The sequence below is a fragment of the Onychostoma macrolepis genome, chromosome 12 (assembly GCF_012432095.1).
Source record: "Onychostoma macrolepis isolate SWU-2019 chromosome 12, ASM1243209v1, whole genome shotgun sequence".
In the NCBI taxonomy this organism is placed as follows: Eukaryota; Metazoa; Chordata; class Actinopteri; order Cypriniformes; family Cyprinidae; genus Onychostoma; species Onychostoma macrolepis.
Window position 1 is genome coordinate 10,637,600 of NC_081166.1, and position 17,878 is coordinate 10,655,477.

A 17,878-nucleotide genomic window follows, 5' to 3' on the forward strand; every position below is an offset into this window, starting at 1 on the left:
CTACTAAAACCACGATCACTCAAAACATTTTTACAGAATTAATTAAATCCAGTGCTAAAATGAATATACTAGGATACAAAGTGATACATGCAACATATTTTAGAAATTAGTGCAGCATCCAGGGACATGGCAAAAACATCCCCTCAAACCAGTTTTGTGATCTCAAAGCATATTGCAATTAAAATTTGACTTGATTTCCATATTTAATTATTGTGAGTTTACGTTACAGTAATGGTATGAACACATGAAAAAGTACTGCACAACAGCATTGACTAATACAGTCTTCTCTAATCTATTCATGATGTTTTATGACTCTGCAAACAATTTAAAAAAGCACGTCATCAACAAGGACACCTTAAACAACACAGCCCAGATGTTCAGACAGGTTTTATTAATTTTCCACATTCCACAGTCTAGTTTAAAGCTCTGAACCCATGACTAAATCAAAGACAAGTCCCAGAGTGTTTCTGGCATCAGTGCTAAGAAACACCTGGCACGTCTCATGTGTTTATCTGTTTAGACAAAACCATGTATCTTCTGCTATGGAGACCTGATCTGACAGGCAAGAAATATCATGGTCCTTTTTTCATTCATATAATGCAGTTTATAGTATAAAAGTGAACAAATGGCTCACTTTGGAAAGTGGGGAGTGATAGTGGGGCATGATAAGCCTATAAAAGATGCAAAAGCACTGAACAGCTCTAAAGTAGTTTAAAACCAGTATTTCAGAGAATACCATTTACAACACACAGAAAGCATCTCATTCAGCTGAAACATCACATTATGCATTATGCACATATTTTATCTTTAGAAATCAAATGAAATTGACAACTGTGCTGAGTGTTCTTTAATTAGACTTCATATGTGCTGAGAAATCGAAGAGTTATAGCAAGTGAGAAAATGATAATGAAAGTGTTGTGATCTAATAAGTGAGACCAAAAATAAGGATTATTTGCATTTTTTCTCATTCTGAAAAAAAAATGCTATAGTGTTTTTTTCCCCATATTTTTTTGGAAGACAGCAGAATGCTTTGAAAGTTGCATTATGAAGCTGTTCTGCAGCATTTGTGATATGTGTCAAAATTTATTTTTAACATCAGTATAACTGACTTGCACTACTTATTGTTTAAGATGTGTAAAACACACATGTCCTTTTTAATGTTGAGCAGGAAACCTTTTTGGAGGGAAAAGTTTCTCCAAGAGGGAAGCAGATGGTTGACATCGTTGCCAGACAGCTATTATAGTGAGACTGCTGGCTTTGAATCACCATCTGCAAAGTTTACAAAGTTTAAAGTTTACTTTTTCAAGATAGGTTAGTACCATTAGAATCATTGGGACTCATTTAATAATACTTTGTCAGTTCCTCTTCAATCCATGGCATGAATTTATATACAGAGGTCTGTGTAGTAATGGTTGGTTACACTTTTGACCTCATGCTAAAACAACACTTATTTCTAACAGTTATTTATATAGTGTTTTGGAAATAATCAATGGCTTCGCATGAGAAACTCCTTTATTTACTAGTTTGGGAGCTCACAACAATAGGCTGTGGGGTGAGACAATCACTGAAATCCACAGGGTATTTTTATGAAGGTCACAGACAAAATATGACAAAAGTTTGTGCGGTCCACCGTATCACTGTATGAATCCATATCCTGAGAATGTAAAGTGATTAATATGCTCTCATTTTCAAAGGTTTCCTAACACATGTGTTATTTTTGTTCCAGTCAAATATTTCGGTCCAATTACATTGTTCCATTACCAGGAAAAAAAAAATCACATGGAAACAAGATGAGGCACTTGATTATGTTGTTACCATCCAAATACAGGGGATATAAACATGCACCAGGAAACAGCTTTCTGAAGGTTTAATTGAAAGAGTATGCTGTTTAGTTCTGTTTCGGGGGCCCAGGAAGTCATGCAGACGATGCATGTTCTTGTAAGGAAAGTTCTATAGGCATCAAACTTTCAAAAAAGTTATGTATTATGCATTTGGTATCACAGAGGTCCCTTGTGTGTTCTAAATTTAAAAGGGCAACTAGTTTCCACTCAGACTGACCACGTTCCAATGCATTTCCACTGTTGTGTAATTGCCTCAAAGACTTTTATTGTTCTAAACACATTTGAAATATCTCTCACCAACCTTAAATAAAATCCCAAAACTGTATATTATGTGTGCCTTTGATCTTGAGCTTAATCTTTTGCAGGAAGCATTACTCACTGTATCCGACAAAGATAACCACTCAAGATATCTGCCAATTTAAAGGAACAGTTCACCCAAAATGGGTTTACTCATCTTCATGTATTTTCAAACCCATATGGCTTTCTTTATTCTGCAAAAAGCAGAAGGACAATGTCAGTCACTATATGGAAAAAGATGGAATGAAAGTGCATGGTGACTGAGACTGAGAATTTTCATTTTGGGTGAACTATCCCTTTAATTAGCAACAGCTGATCTCAGGGAAGCCGTGCACTGCTCTTTCAAGAATGCCTAGAGGACAGACTAGCATCGGTGTTTCTTAGCATTCAAAAGGAAAACATTTATAAATTGCAACATAAGTGATCTCTTGCCCACACACCTACTTAAAAGTGGTTCGTCATTTGGTTCCTCTGGTTGAGGAAGTGAAAATGCTGCAAAAATGTCTTGTTTTTGTATAACATCCCATTTTCTTTAAAACAGCAGGCTTGCATGTAATTTAGTCTCAGCAAATCATATTACTACAAATAATACTACAAATATCAGCAAATTAACATCACTGATGATGTGTCCAGAGGCATCAGCAAAAAAAAAAAAAAAAAATAATAATTATACATACATATATATATGTGTGTGTGTGTGTGACCCTGGACTACAAAATCAGTCACAAGGGTAATTTATATCAGTCATAAGCGATTTATTCATTTAAGCTGAATAAATAAGCTTTCCATTGATGTATGGTTTGTTAGGATTGGACAATATTTGGCCGAGATACAACAATTTGAAAATCTGGAATCTGAGGGTGCAAAAAAATCTAAATACTCAGAAAATTGCCTTTAAAGTTGTCCAAATGAAGTTCTTAGCAATGCATATTACTAATCAAAAATTAAGTTTTGATATATTTACAGAAGGAAATTTACAAAATATCTTCATGGAACATGATCTTTACTTAATGTACTAATGATTTTTGGCATAAAATAAAAATCAATAATTTTGACCCATACAGAGTCATTTTGGCTATTGCTACAAACATACCCCAGCGACTTAAGACTGGTTTTGTGGTCCAGGGTCACACATATATATATATATATATATATATATATATAATTTTTTCATTATAAAACAGAAAACTACTTTGCAACATTTGTTTATTTATTTATTTATTTTTTGTCTAATTCTTTCAAGGCACTCTTTGCATGAGGTGTACAATAAAACACACACACATATTTAATCACCCTCATGTCATTCCAAATCTGCATAACTTTCTGGAATACATAAGAAGATATTTAGCAGAATGTCTAAACTGCTCTTTTTCACACCATGAAAGTTTAATTTTAGTGAACTATCCCTACATTTACATACTGTAATACTTAATAATAAGATAAGCCTCAATAAGTCTCATATTTCTCACATCCTACGTCAATGACATTATTAATTTCCACAAACACCTCTTCCTGTCCCCAGGGCAACACCTGTGTGAAAGAGCCAGACACAAACAGAGAGAACAAAAAAATTGTAGAGAACAAAACATGACTTTTGTTGTGTGTTGATGTTTTTTTATGACAACCAAGAGTGACAGAGCTAGATGTAACCCAGAGAAACAAAAATGCCTTTGTTTCTGGTCAGAGCTCTGGCAAAAGTGGTACGAAAACGGTTAGTGAGGGAGAGTGTGGATACTGAAAGGTAAGCTCTCTCTGTCTGTCTCTCTCTCTCTCTCATACACACACACACACACACACAGACACACTCTTTGTCAGTGTCTTTGTCTCTCTCTCTCTTCACACACACACACACACACATACACACATTTGAGAACAGAGAGGTAACAGGCAGATCGTTAACATGGTTGGTGGAGGAGGGAGGGGGGAGGGAGAAAGCTTGGCGACTGGCCCGCCCACTCATGCCCCCTAGCCTTATAAAGAACCTCAAGAATGGGAAAGACCCTCTAAGAGAGCCGAGCCAAACACCCTAAACAGCACTCAGAGTTGGGACGAGTCAGAAAGAGGGTGAGAGAGAAAGAGAGAGAGGATTATAGGACGCTGCATTCATGGATGAACAAAGAGGTGAGTCTATGACAACCACTCACATGAACATACACTTCACCATATAGGGTTCACGGCAGTGCAGGATGTAGTTTGGAAAGGAGTGCACAAAGGGAGGAAATGCAGGATCACTATAAAAACACTCCAAATGATCTGATTTTGTGGATGTTTCTTCGCTAAATCAAGCGTTCTTAAAAAGAAGATTAACTTAAAAGTATGGTTCTGTGGAAATTGATTATCCTCATCCATGTTTGTGTGTTCATTTTAAACAGAGAGTTCAAGAACCATATGGTTTTTAGTTTCACAATGCTTTTTTTTTTTTAAATTACAGATCTGTTGTTTGCTGAGCTAACTAATTATCTAATGCAGTAATTCAAAAATTCCCATTGTTTAAATTAGTGACATGCTCTATAAAAATTCCAGATAGACATCATACATTCTCAGTTAAGCCTAAACGCTTTAAAGAATCCTTCGAAGCATGCAGTTTTTTATTAACCTGATGAACTATTTGTCAAAAGTTCAAAAGTTCATGCATCAGATTTTTTTACGACCTCTAAGAAACGCTATTGTAGATCAGGAACTGGTAAAGTGGCTGGATAATCCAGTATTGTTCTGTGATCTCCCACTACATTTGGTTTAGACATGTAAACAGATTATAAGAAGCAATGTAAATAAAGGAAAATAAAAAAAATACAGGAATCCACTGCAGGCTGTGTGATCGTCCGACGCATCGGGTTTCAGCATCTGGTGTCCATCTAACCGCTTTAGCAGCAGGAGCCTGTGAGAGTTTGTGCAGGACTGAGAGCGCTGAGGCATCGTCAGAGAGGAAGAGAGAGAGAGAGATTGTTACATAACACCAGAGGATTTCTTCCTGAGAGTGGACAGGCCATAGTAACAAAACATCCCCCATTGTAACCATGACTAAAATGTATTTAAGTTAGTTGCAGCTGCATTATATCTTATTGAGTTTTGCATTCTTGCACGAGGCAAAGAACTACCGGAATGTTTTCTTTAAGAGAAGTACTGTTCTGTTTTCACATGCAAAAATGAGGAAACTCATGTACTTACTGTGCCATCTTCCAATGCCTGCAGTTAGTGCCTTGAGCAAACTAAACTTCCTGTAGCTGACACAACAAGGTCAGCGCAGACGTTCCTCATTATTCCAGTCATGTGCACTTGAGGAAGTCCCACCCCTCCCACACATGGGGCCTCTTTTGGAAACCTGTATGAAGTGATTCCCTTTTATTTATAGGGCTACTTCAAGAATCTTTGGACAAAATGAGCTTTTAAGGTGGTCCCATAATGTTAGTTAATGCATTAACTTTAACAATGAGCATTACATTTGTTACAGTATTTATATCTTTGCTAACGTTAGCTTATTAAAACATGATTTTTCATATGTTAGTTCATGCAAGCTCAGGTCCAATAAATCCTAGATATTCATCCCTGCTTCTGGGGATCCACTATCCTGCAAAAAAAAAAAAAAACAGTTACACTTTAGAATAGGGACCAATTCTCACTATTAACTGCTCATTAGCATGACTATTTTTAACACATTGGCAGTTTATTACTTATAAAGCACATATTCTGCATGACTATATTCTACATCCCTAATCCTAATACCCTAAAATTAAACAACTACCTTACTAACTATTAATAAGCAGCAAATTAGGAATTTATTGAGGCAAAAGTTGTGGTTTGTTAATAGCGAGAATTGGACCTTAAAGTGTGACCAGAAAACATAGAAAGTGTGAGTAGAAAATACAACCCAAATTCCGTAAATGTTGGGACGTTTTTTAAATTTAAATAAAATGACAACTAAAAGACTTTCAAATCACATGAGCCAAGATTTTATTCACAATAGAACATAGATAACATAACTAATGTTTAAAATGAGAAATTTTACAATTTTATGCACAAACGAGCTCATTTCAAATTTGATGCCTGCTACAGGTCTCAAAATAGTTGGGACGGGGGCATTTTTACCATGGTGTAGCATCTCCTCTTCTTTTCAAAACAGTTTGAAGACGTCTGGACATCGAGGTTATGTTGATTGAGTTTCTGGAGTTTTGGTGTTGGAATTTGGTCCCATTCTTGCCTGATATAGGTGCTGCTGCTGAAGAGTTCGTGGTCGACTTTGACGTATTTTTCGTTTAATGATGCGCCAAATGTTCTCTATAGGTGAAAGATCTAGACTGCAGGCAGGTAAATTCAGCACCCGGACTCTTCCACTACGAAGCCATGCTGTTGTAATAGCTGCAGTATGTGGATTTGCATTGTCCTGCTGAAATACACGTCGTCTGGAGGGGAGCATATGTTGCTCTAAAATCTTTATATACCTTTCAGCATTCAAAGTGCCTTCCAAAACATGCAAGCTGCCCGTACCGTATGCACTTATGCACCACCATACCATAAGAGATGCTGGCTTTTGAACTGAATGCTGATTCCCACAGGACACGACGGCGCTTCTGGACCATGTTCACATATGGCTTCCTTTTTGCATGATAGAGCTTTAGTTGGCATCTACAGATGGCACGGCGGATTGTGTTTACCGACAGTGGTTTCTGGAAGTATTCCTGGGCCCATTTAGTAATGTCAATGACAGAATCATGCCGATGATTGATGCATTGTCGTCTGAGGGCCTGAAGGCCTTGTCCATTACGCACAGAGATTTCTCCAGTTTCTGTAGATGATGAGATTTGCAAAGCCTTTGCAATTTGACATTGAGGAACATTGTTTTTAAAGTATTCTACAATCTTTTTTCGCACTCTTTCACAGATTGGAGAGCCTCTGCCCATCTTTACTTCTGAGAGACTCTGAGAGTCGGTAAACTGTAGACTAAGACATCCCTTTTATAGCTAATCATGTTACAGACCTGATGTCAGTTAACTTAATTAGTTGCGAGATGTTCTCCCAGCTCAATCTTTTCAAAATACCTTGCTTTTTCAGCCCTTTGTTGCCCCCGTGCCAACTTTTTTGAGACCTGTAGCAGGCATCAAATTTGAAATGAGCTCATTTAGTGGATAAAAGTGTAAAATTTCTCAGTTTAAACATTTGTTATGTTCTCTATGTTCTATTGTGAATAAAATATTGGCTCATGTGATTTGAAAGTCTTTTAGTTTTCATTTTATTAAAATTTTAAAAACGTCCCAACATTTCCGGAATTCGGGTTGTATATTTATGTAAATATATTTTGATACATTGTTTTTGGACCACAGTTTTTTTTTTTTTTTGTCTTATGGGTTAACATGAGCTAAGATTAATACATGCTAGAAGTATTTTATGTATGTAGTTGTAATGTAGTTAACTAATGTTAACAAAAGGAGCCTTGTAAATTGTTACCAAATATTGTTTGATATTATTTAAATATTTACATATTTAAATTAGAGGTATATATATAATAAGGCATATAGGAAAATGTTGCATGCAAAATATAACCTTCTTTGTAACCTCACAATGTGGTATATTGCGTGTCATTGTAAATGTCTTGCGTGGGTACAGGGGTCTGCAATCACACCTCACGTCCGCGTGACGTGTGGGCTGAGTCAGAACCCAAATGCTTCACCACTGCCCCAAATGCTAATGTCAGAATGTGGTCTACTCCAGACACAATCCGTGAGAACATCTGTCATAGATAAACTGTGCACTTTATCATTTTCTTTTTTTTAAATTCTATTTAGTGAAATATTATTAAACTTTTAAATATATTAATTCCAGCTAAAATAAATGCATGTTGAACTTACCTCACTTCAGTAATGAATAAGATTCCTGAGATATAGTGCCCATCTGACAGTTGTATACCTTTTCAAACATGAACTATGTGAATCATTGTGAGAATTTAGACCGAGAAATACAAGAATCTTTACTGAAAGTTCAAGTAATCACCAACCACAAACTATTCACAAGAAGCTGATTATCACCAGGTTATAGAAGTTAAGGCCAGGCCAGCATCTTGTTAGTCTATGGATGAGCGAATGAATGAATGAATTACTGAATGAATGAATGAATGAATGAATGAAAATAACTGTGGCATTATATCTGTTGCTGAAGCACCAGTTTTCAAATTAATGATTTGAATTGCAACCGACTCTTATGAAACTTTCTCGCCTAATCAAACATTTGGCTCAAGGCCCATTTGACTGCCAAAAAAGCACATTTCATGTGTCCCAGGAGCATCTCTCCAGAAAGCTGTGCTTCCACAGTTTGCTTTAAATAAATCAGTCAAAGTCACTGGTTTAGCACAGGTGGGTTAACATGCTCAAACAGATTGCAAGTGTTACCTTACAGAACAGCAAAGAAGACATGTATTTGAGTGGGTGGAAAACTTTAATTTAAAAAAATGAATTCTGGACTATTTCTAATACAGGAAATGCATAGATGTGCTTGGGCTTAGCTGGTCATGTCTGAGCAAAGAAAGATGCCACAGTAAAGGAAATATGTTCCTTGTTGTCGAAGATTAATTATAATTGTGATGGCATTATTAATTCTTTCACAGCCAGGCTTCTTGAGCTTGTTGACTGAGATATTAGTTACATAATTAATTATGATGAATTCACTTTTGTGTGTCACTCAAAATTATTTGTTAGTGTTAAGAGATTAAAGTCTCTAATTTTCACAGGAAAGTCTGTAATTTTCCATATTGATTGATTAATTGATTTTTTGACAGGTGTTTTTCCCCATGTGTTTTTGACTTACACATTGCACTGTGCTGTGTTTTAGGAACTGTATCCGTAAACTTAACAAATAACGTTATGGCAGAAAAATATACAATGCAGTGCCATCCTAGGGGTGAGGGATCATATAAGACAAAAGAAAAGTTATTACATTTCAAAAATATGCTACACTGTTAGAAAAAAAAAAAACTACCAGAAAATTACCAGATTTACCAGTGCCAAAATAAATCCTTCAAATTAAAGGAATAGTTTACCCCAAAATTAAAAATGCGTCATCATTTACTCACCCTCATATCATTCCAAACCTGTATGAGTTTCTTTCTTGTGTTGAACATAAAAGAAGATATTTTGAAGAATGTTGGTAATCGAACATTTGATGGTCCCCATTGACATCCATAGTATTTCTTTCCCTATTATGGAATTCTTTAGAATATCTTCTTTTGTGTCCAGCATAATAAATAAACTTATACAGGTTTGAAATGACATGATGGTAAATAAGTGATGACAAAATTTTCATTTTTGGGTGAACTATTCCTTTAACACAGCACACTGGTCTGTATTTTAACCGACTTTTAGTGTGTAAGTATATGTTGTAAACAGTGCAGCTTAAGGAAATATATTTTTCTGTTTTAAAATATATTACGTTTAAACCTTAAAAAGCCAAAATATTTTACAAATTGGACTGCCAGGGGTGGAAAAATCCATTTTCAATCTTAAAAATACTTTTTGGTTAAATGCATATAAGCATATTTTGGATAGATGTATTTATATTGAAAATATATTTAAAAAATGGTCAATAAATATATGACATAATGGAAGAAAATAAACCTCTTTAAAAAGATATTTATGCAAATGTATTTATATAGCAATATATTTCTGGTATATCATGAAATATTTATAAAATATATCTGTACTTTTTAAAAATATATACTTTTTGCAGTATGGGATGTTCTGTCTAGTCATTAGTCATTTCACAACTCACAGCTCACTTCCTCTAACCTCAAAACAGCTCACAGCAGTTGAAATAAACATCCTTTTCTGGTAGAACAAACCCTTCAGGGAAGACCATCCTGAAGTGGTATACATCATACTTTACGTGATAACTTCATTTCATATACTGGGGAAACAGAGGATGTATCTGTATGTAACAACACATAGTATAGTGTCTCCTAAAACAAATAATGGATGTCATAACTATGCCTTTCCTGTTGTGACAAAAACATTATCTTTGTTTATTTTGAAGATCAAAGCACAGATCTTAACCACTTTCCCCAAACAATAATTCTAAAGAAGAACACTAAGATTGAGATTTTTTACATATCTCTCTTCTCTAGAAGGTTAGTTGAAGACAGTTTCATATACATCTGCCGGGAATCTCTCCTCTTCAAGCATGCGTTTGCGCTGACAAGCCTATGTTGACCACAAGATCACACTGGCACATGTTTCAAGGGTGTGACAAAAGCTGTTCTCTCTTATGGAAAGTCTGAGTGCAAGTTCTCTAAACCACTAAACCTAACACTTCTTGGCTCATTTCTTGACTTTATCAGTCTGTAAGACTGAATGAACCACATAATGTGTAACCTAAGCCCATTGATCTAAAAAGGCTTCTTGGCTCTCACATAATAAAACAGCCTGATTGCTTTCAAATGGACTTTACGCTATTAGATACTATAGCAAAGAGGAAAGAAAGGCACAATTAATTTTATTACCTCTCTAAAAAAAGCATCACACACAGATGAATGGGAAATGAACAATCAATGGAAAAGCATTTGTTACTGTAAATCTTGAATGACTGCTAGCTAAAAGCCTACAGCACGGTCAAAAATACTTGTCATGATGAAATATTGTAAGATCTCATCAGTTTGAACTTTGGATCAGGCATATATTCACACCCCTTACTTTTGGCTGATGGTGCTGTTTATGGGATTCACCCTTGTCAGCTGAGAAGTAGTTTCCAGATATTGCTTAACATATCCAATCTGCTTATACTTAGCATGCATACTGCATTGTCTTTTAAGAAAAGCTATATGTGCAACACAATGAGGACATACAGTACCAAAGAGTCAGGGATTGGATGTTTAGCTTTGTCCAGTTAGCTTTGACCCCTGCTAGTAGTCCCCTGCCAGTAGATGTAATAATTACACAATTTTGACCATTTACCCAAGGTAATTCTAAAGCACCACTCCATTCTGCGTAAAAAAAAAAATGAAAGGGTAAAAAATTACCCTGATTTTCAAAGGCCACAAAATAAACTTAATTCCATTAAATAAGTATAATGAACTAAGCAAAAAAGCAATTCAAATGTCTCCAATCACATTGTATAATACCCAAATATCAAGCATTTCACCCATCATGCGCGTTATCACGTCTGTCAAAACTAAAGGCCGGCAGTCGATTGGAATATTACAACTAAAAACATCGACACACTCATGGGCATCAATCAGCTCACTGAATACATGTTGGCTTAGAAATAAATAATTATTCACACAATCCATTTAAATGGTATCATTTGACCGCAACATTGATGACTGTCAAAAAATAACAAAGCAGAAGTCCAGGGAGTACACACATTTCCTGGAAAACTTTTCCATACACCCTCGCTTTCTGAGAAGGAAAAAATGGCAGTCTAACAATGTGCCAAATACATAACATCTAATTACACAGGGGTGTCCAAACCTGTTCCTGGTGGGGCACTGACCTATAGAGTTTAGCTCCAACCCTAATTAAATGAAGTTCCAAAGAGGGGCCTAATCATTCAGTCCTGTCAATCATCATTACAAGCCTCATTGCGCAGTCTCAGCGACAATTCTTCCAGCATCGCTCCACCTCCCCATCCCCTCCTCTATTTCTGTTATTCTCCCTCTTGTACAGAGATGAGGAGGTTGAACTTGTGTTGTCGTGAAGCGTGTTGAAGCTGGTTGAAGCTAAACTCTGCAGGAGTTCTTCACTTTTTCCTTTTCTCAACTTTTCAGTTGTTTAAAAGATTAAGGCAATTATCAAAGTTTGATTAATATGTATATGTATATATATATATATATATAACTATCTATATCTTATACACTATCTCCAGATACAGACCTCCTTGAGCCATATGGATATTTACAATCATTTTCTTTGTAATCTAATCCATATTTGAAGGAGGAATAGGATTTCATCCTTTCATTGTTTGAAAGACAAGCTACTGTCCATGAAAACACAAAACAACCCAAAGACATTGCAACCTGACACCCCTGATATCCTGCTTTCTCACGATTGTGTTGCAAGAACCACTGTCAGAGTTCACTTTGTAGGGTGTGAAGTGACATGTACCATTATTTACCATGTCTCAAGAGTGTCACATTGACTTAGATTACCTCATACATGCTTACTCAGGCACCTGAGGCATGTTAGTGCAGGTGAGCTTTACAGAGAAGACATTAAACCTGATGTAACATGTTTAGTCATGGATTTGGACTACAGGACTCTTCAGGCTGATGAGACTAATAAACGCTGTCAGTGCAGTACTATTGCTTTCAAAGGATTTAGTAGATGACGACAGCGTCTCAATTACGGCTGATCTATGCAGGAATTTAGAGAAACACCCCAGGTAGAAAGAAAGTCTGTTTACTTGGGAGCGTGAGCGTGCATTGACGTCTCTCTTGTGTTCCAGTCAATAAAAGACTCACAGCTGAGACATGTAGGTTGCTATACAAACAACCTTTGAAAGACCGTCATTTCACAAAGAAAGCTTTTTTTCCTGTTTCCCTTTACTCAAGTGGAAATGCAATTTAGTTTCATAATGAAGTTTGGTTAAGTAAAGCAAGCAACATGCCACTGATGCTGGAGATTGTTTTTGGCCTCTGTCTCTAGTATAACTTCGTAACGAGATGCATTTGGCAGAAACTCTGAGTCATTTACAGTAAAAGCCCAGGGGTGATGCATTTTATCTGGGATGGGTGTTTGGAGGAATGCAGTGAACACAGTGTAGAAGAGAAAGTGTCCATAAAAGAGCATTGATTGGGTTGTTTGGTTTTAATGTTATTTTGTTAGCATAACAGTGGTCCTGCTATTTTTCTTCACAATCTGCTAATGTTCTGTATTGTCAAGCAACGTATTCCCAAGAGGCCTGAAGGGAAAATAGAGTAGGATGTGAACATATTTGCGCTGCTGCTTTATATTTTAACCGAGGCTTAAAATTACTGCATAAAATAATTAAGAATTATTAATTTAAATAATATGAATACTGCAAAATCATGCATGAAAAACAACAAAGCTATCTAATTTTAATCTTAGTGTTTGTAGAATCTCAGAATTTGTAGGTTATTCCAGAAGGTTAATTAACCATTGGGCTTCCTCCTTCCTCTTTTAATTACCTGCAGCACATGGATGTGAGTTTAAAGTAATAGTTTACCCCCCAAAAATGAAAATTTGCTGAAAACTTGCTTTCAAGCTATGCAAGGTGTGGATGAGTTTGTTTCTTCATCAAAACAGATTTGAGAAATTTAGCATTATATCTTTTGCTCACCGATGGATCCTCTGCAGTGAATGGGTGCCGTCAGAATGACAGTCCAAACACAATTCATAAGTTATCAACACAACTCCAGTAAAGTGAAAAGCTGTGTGTTTGTAATAGACAAATCCATCAAGACATTTTTAAACTCAAACTTTGCTTCCTGCTAAAATATGAGTTCTCTATTCAAAATATTGCTTTCTCCAGTGAAGAAGTCATTTCGTCTGAATCAGGAGAGAAACACATGCGGTCTTTACATAAACAGACCAGTGAGGCCTGGATATTTTCATCTTATCTACTATATCTTATGTTTTCATTTTGATGGCTTTGGATATTTAGCATAGTCTCTTTTAAGAACTCAGCAGTGTTCCCTTGCAAATACCATTGCTTTAAAATGCAACAGACAGCAGCAGATAAAAGACCTAGACTAGCATTCAAAAGTTTGTGGTCTGTAATTAATCGTTTTATTCAGCAAGGACGCATTCAGTGCATACATTGTTACAAAGGATTTTAAATAAATGCTGTTCACCGTTTCCACAAACAAATAATAAGCAGCACAACTCTTTTCAACATTGACAGCATATTACAATAAAGGATTGTGTGACACTGAAGACTTGAGTAATGGCTATAGAATTCAGCTTTGCCATCACAGGAATAAATTACATTTTAAAATATATTACAATAGAAAAAGTTTTTGATAAAATGAATGCAGCCTTGGTGAACAAAAGAGACTTTTAAAAAATCATTAAAAAACATTCAAGAATCTTACAGACCCTCTAATATAACAGAGTGTTGCTGCACATCCGTTTGACCCTCTTCCTCCTCAGCTGTTGTTAAGTTTGTTTGATCTTTTAGGTAAAACTATTCAATCTCTTCTTAATAGTAGTTTAATTAATGGAAATGTTTTAAGTAATTACCGACCTATATCGAAACTTCCTTTCTTATCAAAAATTTTTGATATGAATGCTGTTACAGATATGTTCCAGTCAGGTTTTAGGTCTCTTCATAGTACAGAATCTGCCCTTTTTAAGGTTTTTAATGATATTTTTTGGCAGTTGATTCTGGAAAGGTAGTTCCTCTTCAGGAACTCGAGCTGCGTCCGAAAACGCTAGGGGAACGCCTTCAGCGTGACCGGCTCTGAATACAAGTGTAATCTGTCCAATGGATGGGCGAGACGTCACGGGCGAGGTGACGTAATGACCAGCTGGTATAAAAGCACGTGCGGTGAAACCGGCATCAGCTTTCTGTCATTCAGCTAGCGCTCTGTGTCTGAACTGTGTGTCTTATTTGGTGTTGTCTGTCCTTTGAATACTATCATGTCAAAGAGCCAGTATAAGGCTAAGCATATGAAGGGCGAGGGCAGATCACAATACAAGCTTGTGTGTGGTTTGTTTGGGAGCGAGGCACGCAGAGTCGGCTCTCGAGGGAGCCCGCACTGCGAGTGTCTCCCGCTGCGTACGCTTCGCTCCCGAAAGGCCCTTTTTTCCCAGGAGGGTTCTTTCACCAGTGTTCCCCGCGGCGATGGCCCCGCTTCCGCTGAGGCGGAACGGCGGCGGCGCTCGTGGGGTTCGCAGCGGGATCTGATGGAAGGATCGGAGACGAGCGAGTCTCTATCTGCATCCTCACCCATTAGATCCGGTGACCGCTCCCCGAGATCGGAAGCCCGCCATGCGGTTACTTCTCCTCGGGCAGCGGGCTCGGCACTTCTCCTGTCTTCCTCCGAGGAGGTTGACGTGGAGAGCGCCGAGTATGTTTCGCCCTCTCTTTCGCCCCAATATGAGGAGCTTGTGGAGGTGGTCACTCGTGCTGTGGCCAGATTAAACATCGATTGGCCGGCCGAGTGTCGTGTTGAACCGCAGAGAAGCAAGTTGGACGAACGCTTTCTGCGGTTTAAGACTCCACCTCCACATCGGAGCTCGTTTTCCCGACCTCCACACTGAGGTGTCGAGGTCGTGGGGAAAACTCATTCTCGCCCGCCTCTTCGTCCCTCGTCTGATTACTACGGTAATGTGGCGGGGACGAGTGAGCGCGGTTACAGAGCGATGCCTCGGGTGGAACAGACGCTCGCGCGCTATCTGTCCCCTGACGCTGCGTCGTCTCTGAAGGCTCCGACCTTGCCCACCAAGCCGCTGCGCACATCGTCAGCGCTGGTGGGCAAGGGGTACGTGGCAGCAGGTCAGGCAGGTTCGTGTCTGCACACCATGGCGGTACTGCAGGCGTACCAGGCTGACCTGCTCAAAGACCTAGATGAGGGTGAGGGAATCAATGCGGACGATATCAGCGAGCTCCACAAAACCGCTGATTTGTCTCTCCGCGCCACCAAGGAGACCGCTCGTGCTATTGGGCGGTCTATGGCAGCCCTGGTGGCAACGGAGAGGCATCTCTGGTTGACCCTGTCAGATATCAAAGACCGTGACAGGGTCTTCCTCTTGGACGCCCCGCTTTCGCCTTCTGGCCTGTTCGGCGACGCTGTTGGTTCCGTCGTCGACGGGTGCCAGGAAGCAGGCGGCGGCGTTCCAGCGGTTTCTCCCTCGCCGCTCTCTAGCTCAGGGGGCTGCTGGGCGAGCAGCCCCTGCAGCGTGCTGGCTCCTCACATAGAGGCGCAGAAGAGAGTGTCGCCGCCCGTGCTCCCCCGCGGCGGAGCCGGGGCGGTAAGAAAGGCTCTCGGTCGGGGGCCTCGACGCCTAAGCCGGATCTACGGACCGTCCTCCAGGCAAAGAGGTCTTCGGCCAAGAGGCCCTGATGCTTATGGCCCAGGGCTTATGAGGGTAGCCCCCGCTGGGGAGGAGCGGCGTTCACCGCATTACACGGTGCCCGTCTCTCCTCAGTGCCCTCAGGAGATCGTTCTGCTAACCCTGCCACGTACGGTGTTCCAGGGCGCAGCGCTCTCCAGCGAGCACATATCTCAGTTCTCTCCGCCCGGAAACGTAGCGGAGCTGAGATGCTCGCCACCCCTTCGGGGATCTCTAGAGCAGCTAGTTCGGTTGTCTCCTGCCGGTGTGCCGTTCCAGGACACCGAACTAGCCGCTCTGATTACACCAGAGGCCAGTCTCGAGAGACTGGTTCCCTTAGTAGACTATTTTGCACCGTGGAAACTACTGCCAAATGTGTCTCAGTGGGTCCTGCACACTGTAGAGAGAGGTTACAGAATCCAGTTCGGTTCTCCTCCGCCTCGATTCAACGGGTGAATCCCACTCTGGTGGGTCCCGAGCAGGCTCTGGTAATGGAGCGAGTAATTACTCTCTTAAGAAAGGAAGCCATCGAGGTGGTCCCTCCTCACGAGAGAGAGTCCGGGTTCTACAGCCGGTACTTTATAGTTCCAAAGAAGGATGGAGGGTTGCGTCCCATTTTAGATCTGCGTCAGTTGAACCGCTCAGTCAGCAGACTGAGGTTCAAGATGCTCACGCTCAAACAGGTTTTGTCTCAGATCAGGTCCCAGGACTGGTTTGTTACAATCGATCTAAAAGACGCTACTTCCATGTCTCCATCCTTCCTACTCACAGGAAGTTCCTGAGGTTTGCGTTGAGCGAAGCTTACCAGTATCGGGTTCTTCCTTCGGCCTAGCACTCTCACCCCGCACTTTTACAAGTGTGTGGATGCCGCGTTAGCTCCGTTGCGGCTACAAGGCATCCGCATACTCAATTACATCGACGATTGGTTGATTCTCGCTCATTCAGAGCAGATGGCGGCTCAACATCGAGATGTTGTTCTCGCTCACATGAAAGTGTTGGGGTTAAGACTGAACGCCAAGAAGAGTGTGCTTTCTCCATTACAGAGGACCACTTATCTTGGTGTGGTGTGGGATTCGACCACGATGCAGGCATGTATGTCGCCTGCTCGGATCGAGTCGATCCTCACGGCAGTCAGGAGAGTGAAAGAAGGCCAGTCACTCACTATCAAGCAGTTTCAGAGACTGCTGGGTCTGATGGCAGCTGCGTCCAACGTGATACCTATTGGCCTGCTGTACATGAGACCCCTACAGTGGTGGCTCAAGACCAAGGGGTTCTCCCCGAGAGGGAACCCACTTCGCATGATCAAGGTCACGCAGCGGTGCCTACGTGCCTTAGACATGTGGAGACAACCTTGGTTCTTGACTCAGGGCCCAGTGCTGGGAGCTCCGTGTCGCCGCGTATCGCTAGCGACGGATGCATCCCTCACTGGCTGGGGAGCGTTCATGAGTGGCCACCCTGCCCGCGGTCTGTGGAGTGGTCGCCATCTCACTTGGGACATCAATTGGCTAGAGATGCTGGCTGTGTTTCAGGCTCTGAAACACTTTCTCCCAGACCTAAGAGATCACCATGTGTTGGTGCGCACCGACAACACGGCAGTGGTCTCTTACATCAACCACCAAGGAGGTCTGCGGTCGCGCCCCCTGTACAGGCTGGCGCACCAGATCCTTGTGTGGTCCCAGGGCAAACTCCTCTCGCTGAGAGCAGTGTACATCCCTGGGCATCTCAATGTGGGAGCAGACATCCTGT

General features: G+C 39.9%; 1 protein-coding gene across 1 annotated transcript in view; it reads left to right on the forward strand.

The window, feature by feature from the left end:
• Window positions 1–3,366: 3,366 nt before the first annotated feature.
• Window positions 3,367–17,878, forward strand: part of entpd1 (ectonucleoside triphosphate diphosphohydrolase 1) — a 28,284-nt gene continuing 13,772 nt past the window's right edge. The window contains exon 1 of the mRNA XM_058794633.1: window positions 3,367–4,259. Coding sequence (XP_058650616.1) covers window positions 4,244–4,259 — 16 coding nt within the window. The 5' untranslated portion in view covers window positions 3,367–4,243. The remainder of the gene's footprint in view (window positions 4,260–17,878) is intronic.